The sequence below is a fragment of the Parasteatoda tepidariorum genome, chromosome 1 (genome assembly GCF_043381705.1).
Source record: "Parasteatoda tepidariorum isolate YZ-2023 chromosome 1, CAS_Ptep_4.0, whole genome shotgun sequence".
NCBI lineage: Eukaryota > Metazoa > Arthropoda > Arachnida > Araneae > Theridiidae > Parasteatoda > Parasteatoda tepidariorum.
The window spans coordinates 37,517,048-37,536,258 of NC_092204.1; the positions used below are offsets into that span (position 1 = coordinate 37,517,048).

The 19,211-nt window shown below is 29.9% G+C and overlaps 1 protein-coding gene across 2 annotated transcripts in view; it reads left to right on the forward strand.

Annotated features, from left to right (window-relative positions):
• Positions 1-19,211, forward strand: part of LOC107444435 (neural cell adhesion molecule 2-like) — a 205,311-nt gene that overhangs the window by 130,074 nt on the left and 56,026 nt on the right. For both annotated transcript variants that reach the window (XM_071178773.1, XM_071178770.1), the window contains exons 3-4: positions 1,685-1,795; positions 9,507-9,710. In XM_071178773.1, coding sequence (XP_071034874.1) covers positions 1,685-1,795; positions 9,507-9,710 — 315 coding nt within the window. The remainder of the gene's footprint in view (positions 1-1,684; positions 1,796-9,506; positions 9,711-19,211) is intronic.

Sequence of the window (19,211 nt, forward strand, 5' to 3'; positions counted from 1 at the left end):
GATATCATGATAGAATTAACAAATTTTACCACATTAACCAAATTAATGGTTGTTATGAAATGCTCCAAAATAACAAGATAAAATCATCACATTTTGTATTTGATGATTATTGATTACTAATTTACCAGACTTTAATTATGAAATTTTATCACATATTACGAAACCATATTTTATTTTATTTCACAAATATCATTACCAAAGTGCTTCGGTAAAAATCACCAAGCTTTTTGTTGTTCCAATAGTGTCAAAAGGACTGTAAATTTTACCTTACTTTCTTTCTTATTACTTTTTGCGAATCCTCATACGTGTCGAGATATTGGGAGCTAAAACGTTTCTTGAACAATGACTCCTGTATTCCGTTTTTCTTTTTATTGTTTTATTTCTATGTTCTTTTTTTCTACGCTCCTTGTTTCCTAGGTTCCTTTTTACTACATTCTTTTTACTATGTTCTCTTTTACTATGTTCCATTGTTTCATATCTTATCATTCTATTTTTATGTTTTATTGTTCTATGCTTTCAACATTTAAATACAACAGATCGGTTTCTACTTCAAATTCGTTTCTCCAAATCGAAGTTCCATAAAAATAGCATAGCTTGGAGCTTATCACTACTTTTAATAAGGTTTACAGCTATTTTTCGAAAAATGTATATAGTAGTTATAGCAATTGCTAATACTTCATGCAGGTGCACGTGCTATTTGTTTGGAATGTAATGTTATATGGTATAGATTTTTCCATATATATCAATGAGTCAATGATCTGTTTCAACATGCAGTACATGGTATGAACAAAGAAAATCTCTTACACAATCAGTCAAAAAATTACTCGCTGAGTTCTTGATAAGTAGCTTTTGGTGCATTATTATTTTTGAACGCATTATTATTTTTGGTGTATTGTTATTGAGTTCTGGCGTTCAAAAATAATTCATGAAGCTTAATCGGTTTTAATCTTGAGAGAAAAATGAAGATATTCTATGCATTCTATTTCTTACAGGCAAATGATTTTGTGTTTAATAAACTGTTATAAGTAAGCAAAAATACTTTTAATATTCATGCAAAGCATTATCAAAAGCAGCATTAAATGATTTTTTATAGTAACTTTTTCATAAAATAAAATTTTTTTATTAAATAATCATTACGAAGTTGGAAATCATATAAGTGCGTTTAGGTCAAAACTATATAAAAAGACCCAGAAAGAAAGTTTCCTAACTGCAGAAAATCATGAATTAAAATACGGTTGCTATTTGAGCTTTTTATATTTAATATTGTCTGTGCTTTTTTGCAGAATAATTTAAAATATTGATAAAATTATTATTAAATAAAGATTTAGGACCTCACGTGGAAACAGTGAGAACTAATTTGTTCAAAAAATGCAGCACTCGAATGATTCAATACATTTTAAAGTTGAAATCTGAACTCCAACTGACCCCATGTTAGGTATCTCTGCCAATTTCTACAAAATGTACGTTTAGTGTCAGACTTCATATGAATACTAAGATTTGGATCTCAAAGAAGATGCCAAAGTTAAAAGTTTTATTTATTTAAAATTTTTACTTTTTTTCTATCTAACTATAAATGTTTTTCGTTCAATCGTTCAGCTTTTTTATGTCAGTTTAAATATATTTTTTAATCGAAAAAATGTTTCCTTTTTGCACATTATTTATCTTAAATACGTTTTTCTTTCAGTGCCTCCTAAGAAACCTATTATTACTGATCAAAATGGCGAAATTTTGGAGAGTTTAATAGGACCTTATAACGAAGAGGACGATCTCCATTTGATTTGTGAAGCAGAAGAAGGTTTGACTGATTACAATATATTTTATTCTTAAAAATATAATTGCATCTGGTTTTTTAAAAATTTATTTCATGAATTAATGAATTTTCCTGATACCACAAGGGAGTTAAACTTTTTTGAATCAATAAAAAGTTTCAATTTATCCCTTGAAAATGTATCACATTGCCTCATAAAATTTATGCTATTGTAATAATACTTAATTTACTGCAGAGGATATTCCATCGAACGAAAGATCTTAGAATACTAGTCAAAACAAGGAAAATATGTCTGTAAACCAAAAAAATTAATTCATATTTGAAAAAATTAGATGTATGGCAGTTTCCTTGTCAAAAAACATAACTCAATACGAAAACAAAGTTAAAGGGAAACTGGAAAAATATTTTAAATTTGTGATGAAATTTAATATGGATAAGTAAAATTTGCTTTCCTCCTAAGGATGAGCTTTGGTAGGCGAAAATAATTCTTTTAAAAATAATATCCTTCCAATTTTCATACCCAATTACTCGTATAGAACAAACCTAATAAAATATTGCCATAAACACTACGTGTTGCATTGCGGTTTGTTATTCATGCATAGAAACTTTTCCTTATTTATTTTTAGTTATTAAAATTACTATCTATAGTTCATCTCACACAAAAGGTATTTTTTTCTAACTTAGAGGTTATAATGCATAATTTATTAAAATTACAATATGTTTTTGGTTATTCAATACGAAAATTTATGTAATAATTTAAATTTTTGGGTATCTTTTCATTTTCGTAATAAAAGGTTTCTTAAGAGAATTTATCATGTTTCAAAAAACTGAGTCTTTATAAGCTGTATATAAAAGTAAAACCAATATGCATATAAAAACTAATTTAATAAAATTCGATAACAAGCTAACACTCTGTTGCCTGAAAGAAAATTTTTTAAATAATTCACTCTTCAAAGAAAACATTTTTTTAACCTTCTTTCCGCTGCTAGGTAGGATCAGAAGATTTTGATAAAACTCTTTAATTTTCCTCGCAGTTGTCAGATTTTCCCCACGGTTCAAAGTAACAGACATTTCCGAAAAGAAATTTTCCCTGACTCACTTAAAGTACTATCTTATAAGTCAAAATCTAATATGTATATTTCCAGTGAAAAAAACAGAATAAACAATTTCGCTAAGCATAAAAAATTCAAAACGTTAAGAAATGAGTTATCTTTTATTTTTGATAATGTTAATAAATGAAATATATACCTTTATAATGCTCTTTTTTTACTTATTTTAAATAATTTTACATACAATTTGAAAATATTAGGTATGCTTTTTTTTATCAACTGTTGCGAATTACGTATGAAATAGCTCTGACAAATTGCATTTATTATGTGTGAAGAAATTTTCTTTTTATTTTTGGGATAAAATTTTTAGAAAATAGTCAGTAGTTTCTTTTTCTTTTCAAATTTAATGTAAGTCTGTTAGCCTTAAATAAATTTGTGATATCAATTTACAAAAACTACAGATAATTGGGAATACAATGCCTTTGCGTATATGCTATCACAACGTGTTTTGCATTTGTCGTTGTGTTATTTCAAAGGTATAAAAGTAGGCTAACTTCAATCAAATAAAACGACAGAATATGGACTAAAAGTGGGGAAAAATCATACAAATTATGAAAAAAAAATTGATAGGCCCTTATTTCAATGCTCATAAAATTTCTATATGGTTTAATGCATTTAAATTTATCTAAGTATTTTAGTTCAGAATAATACTATAAGTATTATTTTAAATTACTTCAATATTATTATTGTAAATCATGAAAGAACTGCACTTAATTATATTTTCTAAATTAGTTTTTCTGATTAATTGTATTCAAGGTTATAGGAAAGATAATAAATTATTAAAATTTATTTTTAAATTATCTCAATTTCAGTGAATAAAACAACCCCAAGGAATAAAATTAAGTAAATTCATAAATAAATTTTATAAAATGGCTATCGAAATAATTGGAATTTGAAATAGTAATAATGCTATTAGAAAAAAAAAATTAAAAACTGTATATTTTTTTAAATCGTTGATTTAATAAAATCCGAGAGCATTTAACATTATACAAATAGACCTCCGGCCATATAAAGTGTTTGACCTTCAGAGCAAAAGAAAAGACTTATGACTATTGCATTGCTCGGCCATCGCTTCTCCGTCTCATCTTTTGGATTGCATTGGTGCCACTTTGAGGCAACTGATGAGTGATGGAGAGACTGTCTATGACTTGCTGATGCGACATTAACTTCTGGAATTGGTCTTGGGCTCTAGACCAAGGGGATAAGTAACAACAACAACAACACAAATAGACAGTATAATTTTAGATAAAACTATCGGTTTTTAATCTAATGTGTGTAAAGACAAGTAATGAGATTGCTTTAAGATATTTTTTTGACTTATATTAAATGTTAATATCTTAATATTTGGAAGCTCTTTTCACGTGCAGAATGAGAAAAAAAAGCGTCAAAACTATCATAATGTGATAAAATTTACCATGTATCTGTCTCAAAGGGAAATATTAGTAATTTTTACCGAACCACTTTGGTAATGACTTTGATAAAATTAACAATAAAATACGGTTTTATAAAACGCGATAAAATTTGGTAGTTTTATCATGATACCTTAGAACAGAGGATAAAACCATACATCACGTTACATTTATTTTTCAGCTGGTAATTTTTACTAGATGTGTGGTAATTAGAATTATAATTTAAAACCAGAATTTTCGGTAAACCCTTACCATATGAACGGAAAAATTGCCAGATTAATGGTTTAAATACCGCATCATTTGCTTTTGTTAATCAGAATTATGGTCTCTAATGTCATTACCATAAAGTTCCCCAATTTTACCACATTTGTTTCTAATTTAGTTACTGATATAAAGCTTGATTAAATGCAAAATGTCTCGAAGCAAGTGTAAGCTTTATTAAAACGAAGGTAATGAAGGTATAATACAGTTTTATTATGATAATTACAAATTATGCAAAAACATCTGTAACAGAAAATAACTTAATTGCACAAATTAGACTTGAGCAATCGAGTGTATGAGAAAATTAATAAATACAAGCATCACCAAGTAAGTGTGAATTGATGAAATTATTATTAAATGATTTGATGATAGAATTGTAAAATCAAAATAAGAGCAAATTGATGAAACAGCAAATTTATCATAAGCAGATGGGAAAATCAACAGGTCAATGAAAGAAAAAAATAAGCAAACGGGTGGATAAGAAAATCAATGAATCAATTGATCTGAGATTTAATGATAGAGTGAGTGAATAACCAGAGATTTAATGGACGTTTTAATCACAAAATCAACAAATCAACGAAGCAGTGGTTTTTGAATCTGGTGATTTGCTTACTCATTGACGAGCTGTTATATTGATATGCTTACGCGTTTATTCTGTATATTGTATACACATTTCATTCGTTTATTGAACTTCTTTTACTTTGGTATGATGGTTTTCAATATGCTAATTAGTACACTGGTTCATTGATGTGCATATTTATCAATCAAACCAATCGTTGATTCATTGATTCTCCCTTTCATTGATACTCTGATTTATTTACAGAGTAGCGTTCGTTTTATTCTACACCTAGAAAGCTATTTTTAATTCATTTTCTTAGTCTCATACTCGAAGCATAAATGCGTTCTCACTAATCCTGTAAATAGTCAAAATGAGGCTAGAATTCGGGTCTTTTACAACCTGTATAGTACATGGAGAAAAATAAATGGTATAATTACCGTACTGTATGGAAATGAAAATTTTGGTATAAAACAACAACATAATTTTGCTATTAATAATTAAAATATGCTGAATTTAATCCATTTTTTTAAAAGTGTTTAGTTCATATAGTAACGGTTTGCCAAAATGTCTAGTTTTTAAAAATATCGTTCCTATTAGCACATATTTAGTAAAAATATGCAAAACTGAAAGTAAATTTAACACAATAAATAGTTTTTAATTACTAAATTTTACCATACTTACCAAATTCTATCCCATTTTATAAAACCATATTTATTCGTAAGTTTTACCAAACTCATTAATGCACTTCAGAAAAACATTGCCGAGCTTTTGGGCATTTCCAGAGAGCCAGAAACATGGTAAATTTTGCAATATTCTGGTATTTTTAACCATGTTTTTTTTCGCAGTGTAAGAAAACTTAGACGCTTGTCATCTTTTCGTATATTTACTGGTAATTTCGATAAAAGCGGATTTTGGCTTTTTTACGGTTGTACATAAATCAACTTACATAATCCCCAAATTCAATACCGCATAAACTTGCCAAATGCAACTGACCCACCCGCTCAATATTACATCGATTTTCTAAACGCTCACGCAAATTCCTTACAGTGCTTTCACGCTTCTTGGACAATATCTGTAAAATGTATAAATCATACTCTCCCTCCAACTTTCCTTTTTCTAAAGCACAAATGAACTGAATTTATAACCACAATCGTCTACAGCCCACTAGTTGTTTATGCGTTTCGTATAAAATGCCACTTACTTCAACCATTTTGAAACGATAGAAGACGGAAAAAACCCATACACTATTCCACAAAGAAATGGAAAATCGTTAAAGGCGAAGAAGCCTACCATCTGACAACTTTAAGAAGTGTATAGCTAAGATGGATGCGAGATATTATTCTACCATTTTTAGGTATTTGTGAAACTTTTTCACCAAAACGTTTTTTTTCCTGACAAGTTAGACGAAAAAAAATCGAAGATATCACAAAGCATTTCGAGTGATTCAGTAAAGGTTTTTTTTACCGTTTTTTTCTCTCTTAGAAAGTTTTCACGAAAGCTGATAGTATATATAAAATATAGGATATTTTTAGTGAGAATGTAATCAAATTGTTGTATACGTAGATTTATATGACATGGAATTATTTGATACCTTTTGAATAAAAGCTTTTTTTTAGGAGAGAATTATTTGTGAAAAGTAACAGTATAATGAAAGAAAATGTATTTTATCGATTTATATCTTTAAAAAGGAAAGTCTACTTAAAAAAAAAATTACGTTTGTATGTTGGAAAATTGGAAGTTGGTAATGAACGTAAAAATAAATTGTATATAAGAGTCAAATTACATATATCGATATTTTTTTAAAAAAATACCAGTGAGAGTTTTGATCAGTAAAAATATATATGTTTGCTTTAAATTTAAAATTCATAAGTTTCTAATTTTATTAATAGTGAATTAGTAATGGTAAGAAATTACCACTCTGTTCGACAAAAAAAAATTTCAGAAAATAAAAAACAAATATATATAATTACACTACAAAGAAAAAAATTATGTTAAAATTACCGACTGTTTGATAAAAATACTTTCGGTTAAAAAAATGCAATTTTGATTATAAAAGTACTGTATTTAAGCCTTTCATATGCTAACTTTTTACAGGAAATTCTGGTATTTAAAATTATGGTTCGTATCCTACATTTGGTAATAAAATACCAAACTGAAAAGTAAATTTAAACGAATAAATGGTTTTTATACCATACTCTAGTGCACTATGAAAAAAATTAACAAATTTTACCACATTTACCAAATTTTATAAAATATTATAAAGCAATATTTTATTAGAAATTTTACCAAAATCGTTACCAAAGCAAACGTGGTAAAATTTATCATACTCTCATATTTTTCTCTCAGTGTAGGGTTCACAGACTAAAAGAAAGACTTGAAAAATTTGAAAGATTACGAACAAAAATATCGAAATTATAAAACCTGTTTGATTGCCTGATGAAACAGATTAGTAATTAATTATAACATATCACTGACCTTCAAGTTTTTCACTCAGTATTCATTAACACGTTGCCGCATACTTTCAATAGGACAATAGGACTCACACAGTAACACATTTTTTTTCGCTTGCTAATGAAACACATTTTTTTCCAATTGCATGTGTTATACAGGACTGCCTGTTAAAATTGCACACCAGGAAAGTGACACACCACGGACGTGAAATTTGCAGAACGGATAAAGCTTGCTGTGATATGCAAATGATTAGCTTATCAGCGCATTCATGCAAAGCAGGCGGCGGTAGCGACCCTTACAATGTGTATAAAAGAAGGTATTGGACAGTAAGTTTCTCATACAGAAATTGAATTTGAGCGTTGTTCCTGGTCAAAAAAGTTTCCGTTATGCCTCTTGTAAGAAGGAGAAATGTCTACAGGCACATGTCTGAGTTTGATCGAGATCAGATTGCGGTCGAGATCCCATGACTGTCAGCAGAACTTGGAATCGATGGCCTCATGACGGTCAGACGGAAAGCCGTGAAGGATCTCAGCGCCCCACTCCCTCCCTAAGAGTGGAGAAGACGGATTTGTTACCCACATGGCCCTAAGGGATCGTACAGCTACGTCACGAATCATGAGTGGTCAAACAAATGGGGTCATTTGCAAGACAATAAGTGTCTGCACGAACAGTTCGACGACGTTTGCAGTAGCACGTACTGTCAGCACGGTGGCCATGGCTTCGGCTACCCTTGACGTTACGTCACAGACAGGAGAGCCTCCAATGGTGTGATCAACGATGAACCTGGACGCAGGAATGGCATGACATCGTCTTTTCAGACGAATCTAGGTTCTGTATACAGCATCATGGCGGTCGCATCCGTGTTTGGCGAAATCGCGGAGAGCGTCCATTGGCAGCTTGCATTCAACATCGTCATACCAGCCCACCATCTGGAGTAATGGTATGGGGTGCCATTGGATACACGTCTCGATCACCTCTTGTTCGCATTGCCGGCACTTTGAACAGCAGCCGTTACATTTCTGATGTGCTAGGGCCAGTTACTCTGCCTTATCTTCGAGGCCTTCATAACGCTACGTTTCAGCAGGACAATGCATGACCGCATATTCCCTGCACTGCCCTGACCTTCCTTGACACTCTGTTGTCCTGGCCAGCACGTTCTCCTGATCTCTCACCAACTGAAAACGTCTGATCAATAGTTGCCGAACGACTGGCACGCCACCACTCGTCAGTCACTACGATCGATGAATTGTGGCATAATGGCGAAGCTACATGAAATGCTGTACCCGTCCATGCTATCCAATCTCTGTTCGACTCGATGCCCAGGAGAATAACTGCCGTTATTGCTGCCAGGGGAGTCTTCTCTAAGTACTGATTCCTCAGGATCTATACATCCAAATATCCTGAAAATTTTATCACTTGCTCTTCCAACTATAATGTATATGCCCATAAATATCATTCTGTTAAGTGCGTTACTTCCTGGTGTAGCAACTTTAATGGCCAGTAGCGAATATTTCGGAGCAAAAATTATCAAATTTTATAACAGTTTTTCCATGAAAACTCTCGAAGTCTGTAATCGTCATTCACTCATTACTTTTTTACTGTGTTCTGTGATATATGATGTTAACTAATGATGTTTTTTTTATTAGATAAATCTACAGGGCGGCTACAGCTGTCAATGCCTACATATCGCGAAAAATCGGATGGCTATAGCTGTTTTCTACGGCAATGTGATTCAATGGATACTTGACACATTTGATACCTTCATAAATATTTATTTTTGACCAATAATAAGAACCCTTTTTTGTTTTAATTTTTTTACTTTCATTTATTTTCCATTCAAAAATATATATTGTGGGCGGTGATTGCGAAACGATCTGTATAATTAATAATTTATACTTATTGATACAATGAATATTAGTTGCCTATTAACAGTTTTGTCCTTTATTTAGGAAAGCCTCTGCCGTCTGTCACCTGGTGGCGAGAATCAGTACTATTAGATGATACCTATACCGTAACGCCACATGGTGTTGTACGAAACGAGCTTGAAATCCAGTCGTTGAAACGACACGACCTAATGGCTGTTTTCACTTGTCAAGCTTCTAATAACAATTTTTCACAACCGGCGATTGCTGCTGTAACCGTTGATATGAACTGTAAGTACTTCGTTGCTAATTGCTTACAATCTAATCCTAGATAAGAAAACTTTAGTCCAAATATACTTTGCTTTTTTGGATAATTACAAATGGTTGGGCATTTTCGTTGCTGTTCCATCGCAACTAAGTATTGCTATGCTTTTTTAGAACTAGTGTTTGGAACAAATTTGTCAGAGGCCTTTTGTTTCCTTTTCTTTTTCTTTAAAAAAAATTGCTTCATGCCTACTTAAATAACAAAAGTGATGTGTATAAATTTGAAAGATAAATTCTTTTTTTTAATAAATTTTAAGACAGTGATTCTGAATTTAATTAATAATAAAAAGCAAAATGATAGATTTTGATGTTAAAAAAATACATTATTTTGATTTTATCAAATTGTTTAAATTAATGGCAGTTGTTGAAATATTGACGGTAAAAAAAACAAGGCAGTTTTTTCTGATAAAATAATAAGTCTTTTTTTATTATTATCATATAAAAATTAAAAAATTACTTTAACACATATCGTTCACAAAATAACGTTGACTTTAAGAAACTAGACCTGTCAATTTATAAACCTATTAATTTATTTATAATCGCTTCAAAATGTTTCGTATTTACAGTTTTGCAACTAGGAGCTTAATTAGGACTTAATATCATGAAGATAATATCTATAAAATGTTCGAAATCGGAATTTGGTTTTATATTCCAGAACTCTCCCGTAACACTTATTTTGTTCTCAAAAATGCATTGCATGTTATTTTACTATGCATCGTTTGAAAGTAAAGGGTCTTGATTAAAAACCATCAGCAATTGCAAAAGTATTTTCAAATTTGCTGTGACATCATAAAACTATATTTTACAATCTATTAAATATTTCTCTTCAGATATGCGATAACCATTAGGTGAGTAATAGATATTTCATGTTTGAATGAAATTTAAATGAGCAAAAGCTTGATACTCGGGGTAGATCATTAAATGCTAAAATCAATCCAACCATTCATGAATGCGAACATTAAAAGTATCTTTAAAATCATTCCGTCCCATTGTCATTCGAAAATCGTAAATTCCTTCCAAAGGAATAATTCAATTGACGATGCTCTGTCGATTCCGAAATTTAATTAAAATTTTTCGTTACATTCATTTCTTTCCCCAGTTTAATAGAAGTTCGTTCGCAAAGCTGCATCCTTTTCCACAAGAATGAAATTGTAATATAAGTCAAAACTCACGCATCAGTAGAAATGCAATTAATATTTTATTACCCATGTCAAACACGCAGAAATTTCAAGAGATAAAATTACAGCAGAACATGCTTCGCTTAACGAAATCTGCTGCATTTTCTCTCATCAGATTTATAGTTGAGTCTCAGGTATTTTCTGTTCTCTTTTCATCTCTTTAATTGGAAGAGAATGTCGATAAAGTTGGAATCTCCCGAGAGCAGCAGAAACTCTGACATCAGCTAGGGATAAGCTACGTCATTACTGATTTATGTGCACGTCCTAAATTGGAAATGTTGCTTGGAAATAATCCCCCCCCTCTCCTCATCTCCAACTATATGTAACTATTTTCCAGGTGTTGACTTACTGATGAAGCATATAGCACTCTTTGCGATAATGAAATTTTAAAATGATCCCGAAATACCATACACGTGAGGCATTCGAATTATTGCCATGGAACTCGGGTAATTTGTTGAAAGTGTCTTTCACCATAATTAAGATTTGCGATTTCTGAATAGAAATTTCGTGATATCAGATTGTAATTACGATTATTGGTAAACATCTAAAATGATTCTGTTTTCATCATAAAAATAACCAGGTAATTATAGAAATGAAATTTTATACCATTGTAAGATTTTAATAAGAGCTTAGAATTGGTAATGTTGCTGTGTCTTTGCATGAGAGTTGTGATGTGGTTAAAAGTTTATATTTTTCAGGAAAAAGAGTTTGTTTATAATTGTCTTTTTATTTTCTATTAAAATTATCATGTCTTAATCTTTATCAATAACGCGTATAATAAGCAATTTAAGCAATTTGCCCCTTGTCGATGTCAATAATAAGCAATTTTTAAACATCTAAGAAAAGAAAAAAAAATCCGTGACATTTATCGGTTTTGCATTGAAATCTAAGCATATAAAATAGTTTCATCGAACTGTATTCTCTGTACGACGTAGCTTACATAATTTAGAATTAAAAATCCATTTTTTTAAAAAATTTCAGTGGCATTTATGGTTAAAATATAGTAGAAAAATAATATACAATGGTTTTTTTTAATAAAATGGAGCCCTTTGAGATCTCTTTCAATAGATCCTCCACATTGTAGAAAATGAATACAAAAATTTGACGAAACTTTCGTCGTTTTTGACGAAACCGTTTCCTGATATACGCTCCGAGTGAATATTTCGTCAAAGTGGCTAAATAACTGTCGTCACTTCCTCAAGGAAATGAATTTCGAGAATGTTTTTATTAATAATTTTATGGTAGGCAACATACAGCTGAGTCAATGTCACCTTAATAACACAAGAAAGACAAATAGAACAGTGAGATTTCCCCTGTGTCCGAATAAGGATTCGAACTTGGGTTCTCCCTGGGAAGAGGTAAACTCCGTGGTCAACAACCCGATCAGCTTATTTTGTTTCTTTATTTTCGATCGTCTGGTCTTCTCCTAGTTCTATTTCAATTAACAATCCCACATTGTACTACGATGAGGTGGGTGCTTGACTCCCATTCATCATTGAAGTTCTAACCTAGTCAGCCGGTCACTTGCTGTGTAGTATATGGTGATTGGTGCACTTTCGAGTGACAAAGTCCTCCACCTTCCCATAGAAAATTATACAACTAGGGGCACTGAATTGGTGATTGATAGTTCTAAGGTTAAGGTCAAAATTACGGTCTGTGGATGAATGAATGGACGTATGAATGTATTCACCCTATAAACAGGTGTGACGTATGGGTATGGCAGAAGTTGAATTCTTCGCCATAGATTGTATCACTTGCAAAAAAGAACACTCACAACCCTTACCGTAATGGCCTATTTAATATATAAGTTGGACAATTTTTTTTATTTTATTGTGACTGATATTATAACAATAATCTCAAATTCGTTGTTACTTAAAATGTAGCTTTTTGTACATTTTATAAGGGATTAAAAGGATCTGAATTTGCACATTTGAATCTCTAATGCATTTTGCATTCTAGAAGCATCTCATGAATTCCCTCAATAATTCATATTTCGAACCATTTTTTTAAGTTTGGGATGTATTTTGAATGAAATTGGTCTTATTCCGTTAAAAATAATGCTTAAGTGCAAATGGTAATGTTACAGTTCAAGAATGCTAAAACCAGCTTCGTTATGAATGAATTACGTCTCCAGAACAACAGGATAAATTTTCTGATGAATGCAGAGCACCTTTGTTTAGTCTTTAAGTAACTTAAACTTCTTGAAATCACATAAAATATTAATATTTATTAATTAATGAAATATAAAGCGTAAAATCTTATGTACTTTAAATTTCTAAGACGGATTATTGAAAATTTGGTTTAAAAAATTTTGTTATTGGATATGAATCATAACGTTTTTGTTTCCGACATGAGTAAATTGCTTATATCTAGCTTTATAGAGCCGCCCTTAATACGGCTATTTTTACTTTTAATCAATCAACCTAAGTTATGACTACACATAACTCTGTGTGTTGTACTCATATTTTCTCCAATTTTGAACTGGTGAAAATTAAACCCATTTTATCTCTTGATATTCAATAAAAAAGTGATGAACAGCAGGGGAAATTCCGTATAATCATACGGAATTTCCCCTGCTATTTATCACTGAAGTGCTTAGAAAGTACGTATGATTTCGAAGTGTTAAGTAATGCAAAGTAGTCTTAAGATGTAATTGATCTTGGGTTTCAGTATATTGGAGTTCATGACATAAATTTTGGATGAGGAAAGGATTTTACCTAATATGTTTCTAAACGTGTTCCTCCATTTCAGTTGGGAAAGATGGTTTTTTTAATAATAAAATCTCATCCGAAACTTTTGGTTTTCATTTAATTGATTGTTAATCCTGCATTAGAGTTGAAGCACCGTGCCATTAGACCTTAGTATGGAATTTTTTTTAATGGTTGCTTAAAGACAACCAATATTTATTTTAACTATGTATTTGCATATGTGAGCTTTTAACTTTCATTTAATTCATTGTTAACTCTGCATTAGAGTTCCACTAGCGTGCCATTAGAACTTATGGAACATTTTTTGGTGATTATATAAAGACAATCAAAATTTTCTTAACTATGTATTTGCGTATGAGACTCTTTTACAAGTAGTTTTTACATACATTGTAAGAGACTGAAAATACTTTTTAATCTTGTTTTAAGTCATCATTTGGAGCATTGTTTCTTCATTTTTCCTTTTAATTATTGCATTATCAGTCCTGAAGTGTATCTTATTAGCCATTTTCCAAACAACAGTCAGTTTACAGTCATATCACGTTTTTTCTCGACTAATCAACTTTAGGATTCGAGCAGTATCTAGTCAATCAATGCTATACATTACCCAAAACGTGTTCTATATTTTTTAGATTGATCCTCTCAAGATTATTTTCAGAATGTGCTTCATTCTATGCCCTTATTTTGTTCTGCTGAAAGACCAGACTAGTATGAAGTACTCTTTTCTTTTGTTTCGCTTAACAAATTCCATTCACGAATGACTGGGTGCGAGAGTAATCCATTTCTTTCAATGTTATTTGGAATTGGCACGTATTTGATAAAATGCGTGAGCGTTTTGTGAGATTTAATTTCAAGTTTATTTCGTTTGTAGGAGGAGGATCTTGACTTGTTTTTAGGTGTCTCACATTTTCTAAAGATTTATAAATTCAAATATTCTGAAAGTGTTCCTCGAAATTTTTTTCATGTTTTAAAAGTAGTAGTTAGTACAGAATTTAGATATCGCTTGCATTTAGTTTTCCAAATGTATATTAGTCAAAGAATTTTTTTTTCAAAAATTAGCATATTTTCATTAAAATTTATATGAGGTTTAACTATTTGCTTAACTATACACTATCCAATATTTTTTATGTTAGTGTAGTATAGTAATCTGAGCTAATTATTTGCAAATTTGTAAACAATTTTTAGAAAAGATTACCTTTCTATGCAGAAGTTATATTTAATTTTAAAACTGTGATAGTGGTTAAAAATTTGTGAGAGTTCAGGAAGTATATCCTAGAAATATGACTTGAGAGAAAACGTATTTATTTTTAATGTTACATCTCTATACAGTTTTTTCCAGTCAAATTATTTTGTTATGATGACGTTTAATTAAGATTATTTATTTCTTATTGAATTTTCAAGTATAGGCTTTTAATATGATTTAAACCAGAACCATATTTACAAATCCAAATTTATCATGTTCACTTTCAATCACGAAAGAAAATTGTCACAACTTCAATAGTGATTCCTGTTGGCGTATGTCTAGTATGCCTCCGATTTGCGATACATCATTCACGTTGGCATTATACTTCCTTAGTTATGCGGCTTGCAAATTTATTTTGTAACAAAACAGTTGGGTGCCTAGGTCTGGTATATTGTCTTATCCTAGCAACTTTCACAATTTGCTATAGCTTTGAAAGATATGCAAAAAACACCCACTACTGAAGTTCCCTTTCCGTTATTTACTGGTTTTCACTTCGGTTTATTTTTAAATGCTTTTTTAGGTCTGTATTGCATTTACTTGGTTTACATTTATTTTCTAATTTAAAATCCAATCAATTATACAGTTTAGTTTTGGCTTATCGTGAAGTTTTTATAAGAATTTGGAGTTATACCATTCACGTGAGACAATTTTATATCCATATAAATTTCCTGAATTTTTATCATAAATTTGCACCATATTACTCTTATGGATCCGCATTTTCAGTTATGAAACCGCATACCGAGAAAAAAAATATAGTCACAACTACCAGACTATAAGGAAATTTAAAATGTTCCCGGCTCCATGGAAACACATTGTGATATGATAGCATTTGACAACACAACATTTCGGTTAGATAAACAACAAAATTTGGTTTTATAATGTGTGACGATATTTGGTAATTGTGATAAAATTTCATAATTTTATCATGATGCAATAGAGCATGACAAGAAAACCATTTATTCTATCAATTTTTTACTTTTTTTCTAATTATGGATTAATAAAAATTGTAATTTTGAAAACCAGAATTTCGGTAAACCGTTACCGTTACCATATGTATGAAAAAATTCTAATTGAATAGTTTTCATGCTGTATATTTCAGTTTTATTAACCAAACTTATTCTTTTTTTTTAACTAGAAATGTCTTTTCTTTCAGAATGATAATTTTATCAGAATTTTATTTTATGTATATTTTCTGTCAATACTCTCTATTTTGCTTTTAATTCCTATTTTTTAATATGAATTTACTCCGTGTTAACTTTTCCTGAAAGGTTAACTTCTTATTCTTCTAAACTTTATAAATAAAAAGCATAAAAAATTTGTTTCATTCAACATATTTCATTTATTAATTAAATTGCTTTTTGACTGCAATAATTCATGCATTTAACATTCCCTTTTGTTGCAGGAATGCCTCATTTACTTATACTAAAACTGTAACTTTATAGAAGCATTTTCATTATTAGCAAATAATATTAACAATTGTTCTGATAGAGTGCCATTTTTCTTAATCCTAACTAAGTGTTTGGAATCAATTCTTTATATTTATAAATATCATTTTTCTTTTTTCAGTATTATATATCTAAAACAGATTGAATTTTTCTACTTTCTATTGCTCAAAACTAGTGGTTCTCAAATAGTCTCGAAATATCGGCAAACAAAGTTTGACATTATCGATTGAAAAGAGATAAACAACTTGAGATCGCTCTGGTAATCAGATCCAACTGCTACAGACGAAAGCAAAAATATTGTATTTGAGAGATAGGTTTTTTTTTACTACTTAAAATGAGGAGAAAAATGGTTTTGTCAATATATAAAGGAAATAACTTACAGATTAACGCCTATAATCGAAGCATAAAAAGTTCTTTGTATCTGATGGTTAGTATATGATATGACTATTGATAAAATATAACCTTATGATGCAATAAAGTTTTGTGCTGCCTTTCCTTACTTTCAACCTTACATCAGTGAGTTACTATTACTAAATAATAGCGAAAGTGGTTTTGTGTAAGAGCGAAAGTGGTTTTGTGTGCATTTTTCTTTGTATATTTAGCAACCGCTTTTGGAAAATTCTCCAAGAAATCGTTTAACCAAACTAAAAAAAAACTGCAATCCTCACTTGGTTGTGTGTATTTTGAGAACACGAATTTCACCTAAAGCACTAGGCTTGTTGTAACATATGTATTCATACAAACAGGTGGAATTTCAAGTTCAACAAGACTAATAAGAGTAACTACGCAATCAGTAATTGAAAGGAACTTAACCGGCCAAATCTGCTGGTCAAGAAATCATTATAATACCTGTATAATTTCATTATATAATCAAATTTAATTTTAAAAAAAACTACTACAAATCTTGAGAACTGTTATTGCTTTAGATTTACTTATTACCTACCTGTCGTTAATGCATTAATTGGTAATACCTATTTATCACAAAAGTTTCTGGATTTCTTAAGTCAATAAATTTCAATATATATTTATCTTTTTAATGAATTTTTAAAAGATGTAGTAAAAGTAGAAGTAAAATGCGTTGTTTTACTTCCGAATTACAATAAAAACTTAAAATAATGAAAACAACTAGGCGAGAAACAGCACATACTTCCAGAAAAACTTTATGATGACGCGCAATGGAAGAAACAGTTTCACCAAATATTGTAGAGTTCTGGTTTTGTCAAAAATTTCATGATATCAGAACGAAATGATTGTAAAAGTAACGAAATTCAGGTACAAAATTGCCTAAATATTTAAAGCGGGAATTGCAATTTTCAAAGTAAATTCATAGCATTCTTAGGCAATAATAAGTTAAAACATAACTTTTATGTAGTTGAAATAAGGGTATAATTTTTTGGTTAATTTATTTATATCATAATAACCGTCTTTTTAGAAAAAAGCTCATTTCCATTTCTTAAGTATTGATGAAAGAAAGTATATGACTGCACTATTACATAGATATTTGATTGTAACGATATTTGTTACTATTTATTAATATTACTCCATATTATTTATTAATATTACGACTCATTATTTATATCTGAAAAGGAAAATACTACCTATGGTTTTTAAAATAATGCTTTAAACATTATTGATACTTTTTTCATATTTTAAATGTCTTTTTTATTTTATTATATGTAGTGAATAATATAATTATTATAAAATATATATTGATATAATTTGCATTTAAACTTTTATGCAACATACTGATCCAAAAGATTACTAATGAAACTTATCAAAAATAAAGCTGCGTCTTATGTATGAAAATAAAAGTAAAAAGTTTTGCAGCAACGTTTACGTTTATGAAAATAGTTATACGATGTTTGAAAATCTTAGTAGGTAACGCTAAGTCCAGAGTAGTAAATAATGAGCTTTCACGCCAAAGAATAGTTAAGATAAGGTGTTCAATTAATCAAAGATTATTTTTCGACCAAATATATAGATTTTGCAATAAATCAATGTCAACAAAAGAATAAGAGCAATAGTACCACGTGATAAAATACTTCCACATCCATGAATTATTTCCCCAGATGTATATTTTGGCATACAAATTTATTCTCAAAACGTGTTTTATTCATAAGAAAATTAGTGATTAATCATATCTTAACATTTCAAACAATATAATACTTCTTCATACGATCAATTTAATATAGAGAATTCATAAATAACGGAAAGGAGTTTTCGTTTTTTTACTTATGCATTGCTTATAGACATAAAAATAAATCGAATTGAAATACAAGAATATTTAAGGATTAAATCCTTAGGTATTTTTCAATTGCGTAACATCTTACGCAATTTTGGGAGCGTATAAAATCTTCATACCATTTAAATTTGCTTCAAACTTGGTATGGAACTAAGTTAACCATATGATTATATGTCCTTTTTAAAGTTTTAAAATTAAACTATAATTTAACTTTAAAAGAAAATTTGTTTTTGAAATTTTATTTAAGCATTTACAATAAAAATACAGAACAAAGCTCTTATTACTCACTTCTTTGTTATTGTAGAATAAGATAGATAAGAAATGAATTTCCAGTTTTTGCAGGTTATTTTCAATCGTTATTCATAATCACCTGTGGAGTCTGAACTGAGATCACCCATGTCTAAAATTGATGACTACAAAAAAATTCCTTTTTTGTTCCAAACAGGAAGGACACTGTAATCATTTTAAAAGCAATCCATAGTTTTTCTAACCCAATTAATAAAAATTGTAATTTTGAAAACCAGAATTTCGGTAAACCGTTACCATATGAACAGAAAGAATTACCAAATGAATGGCTTGAATGCTCGTATATTTTTGTTACATTAACCAGAATTATATATCATTTAACCAAAAATGGGCAGCACGGTAATTTTAC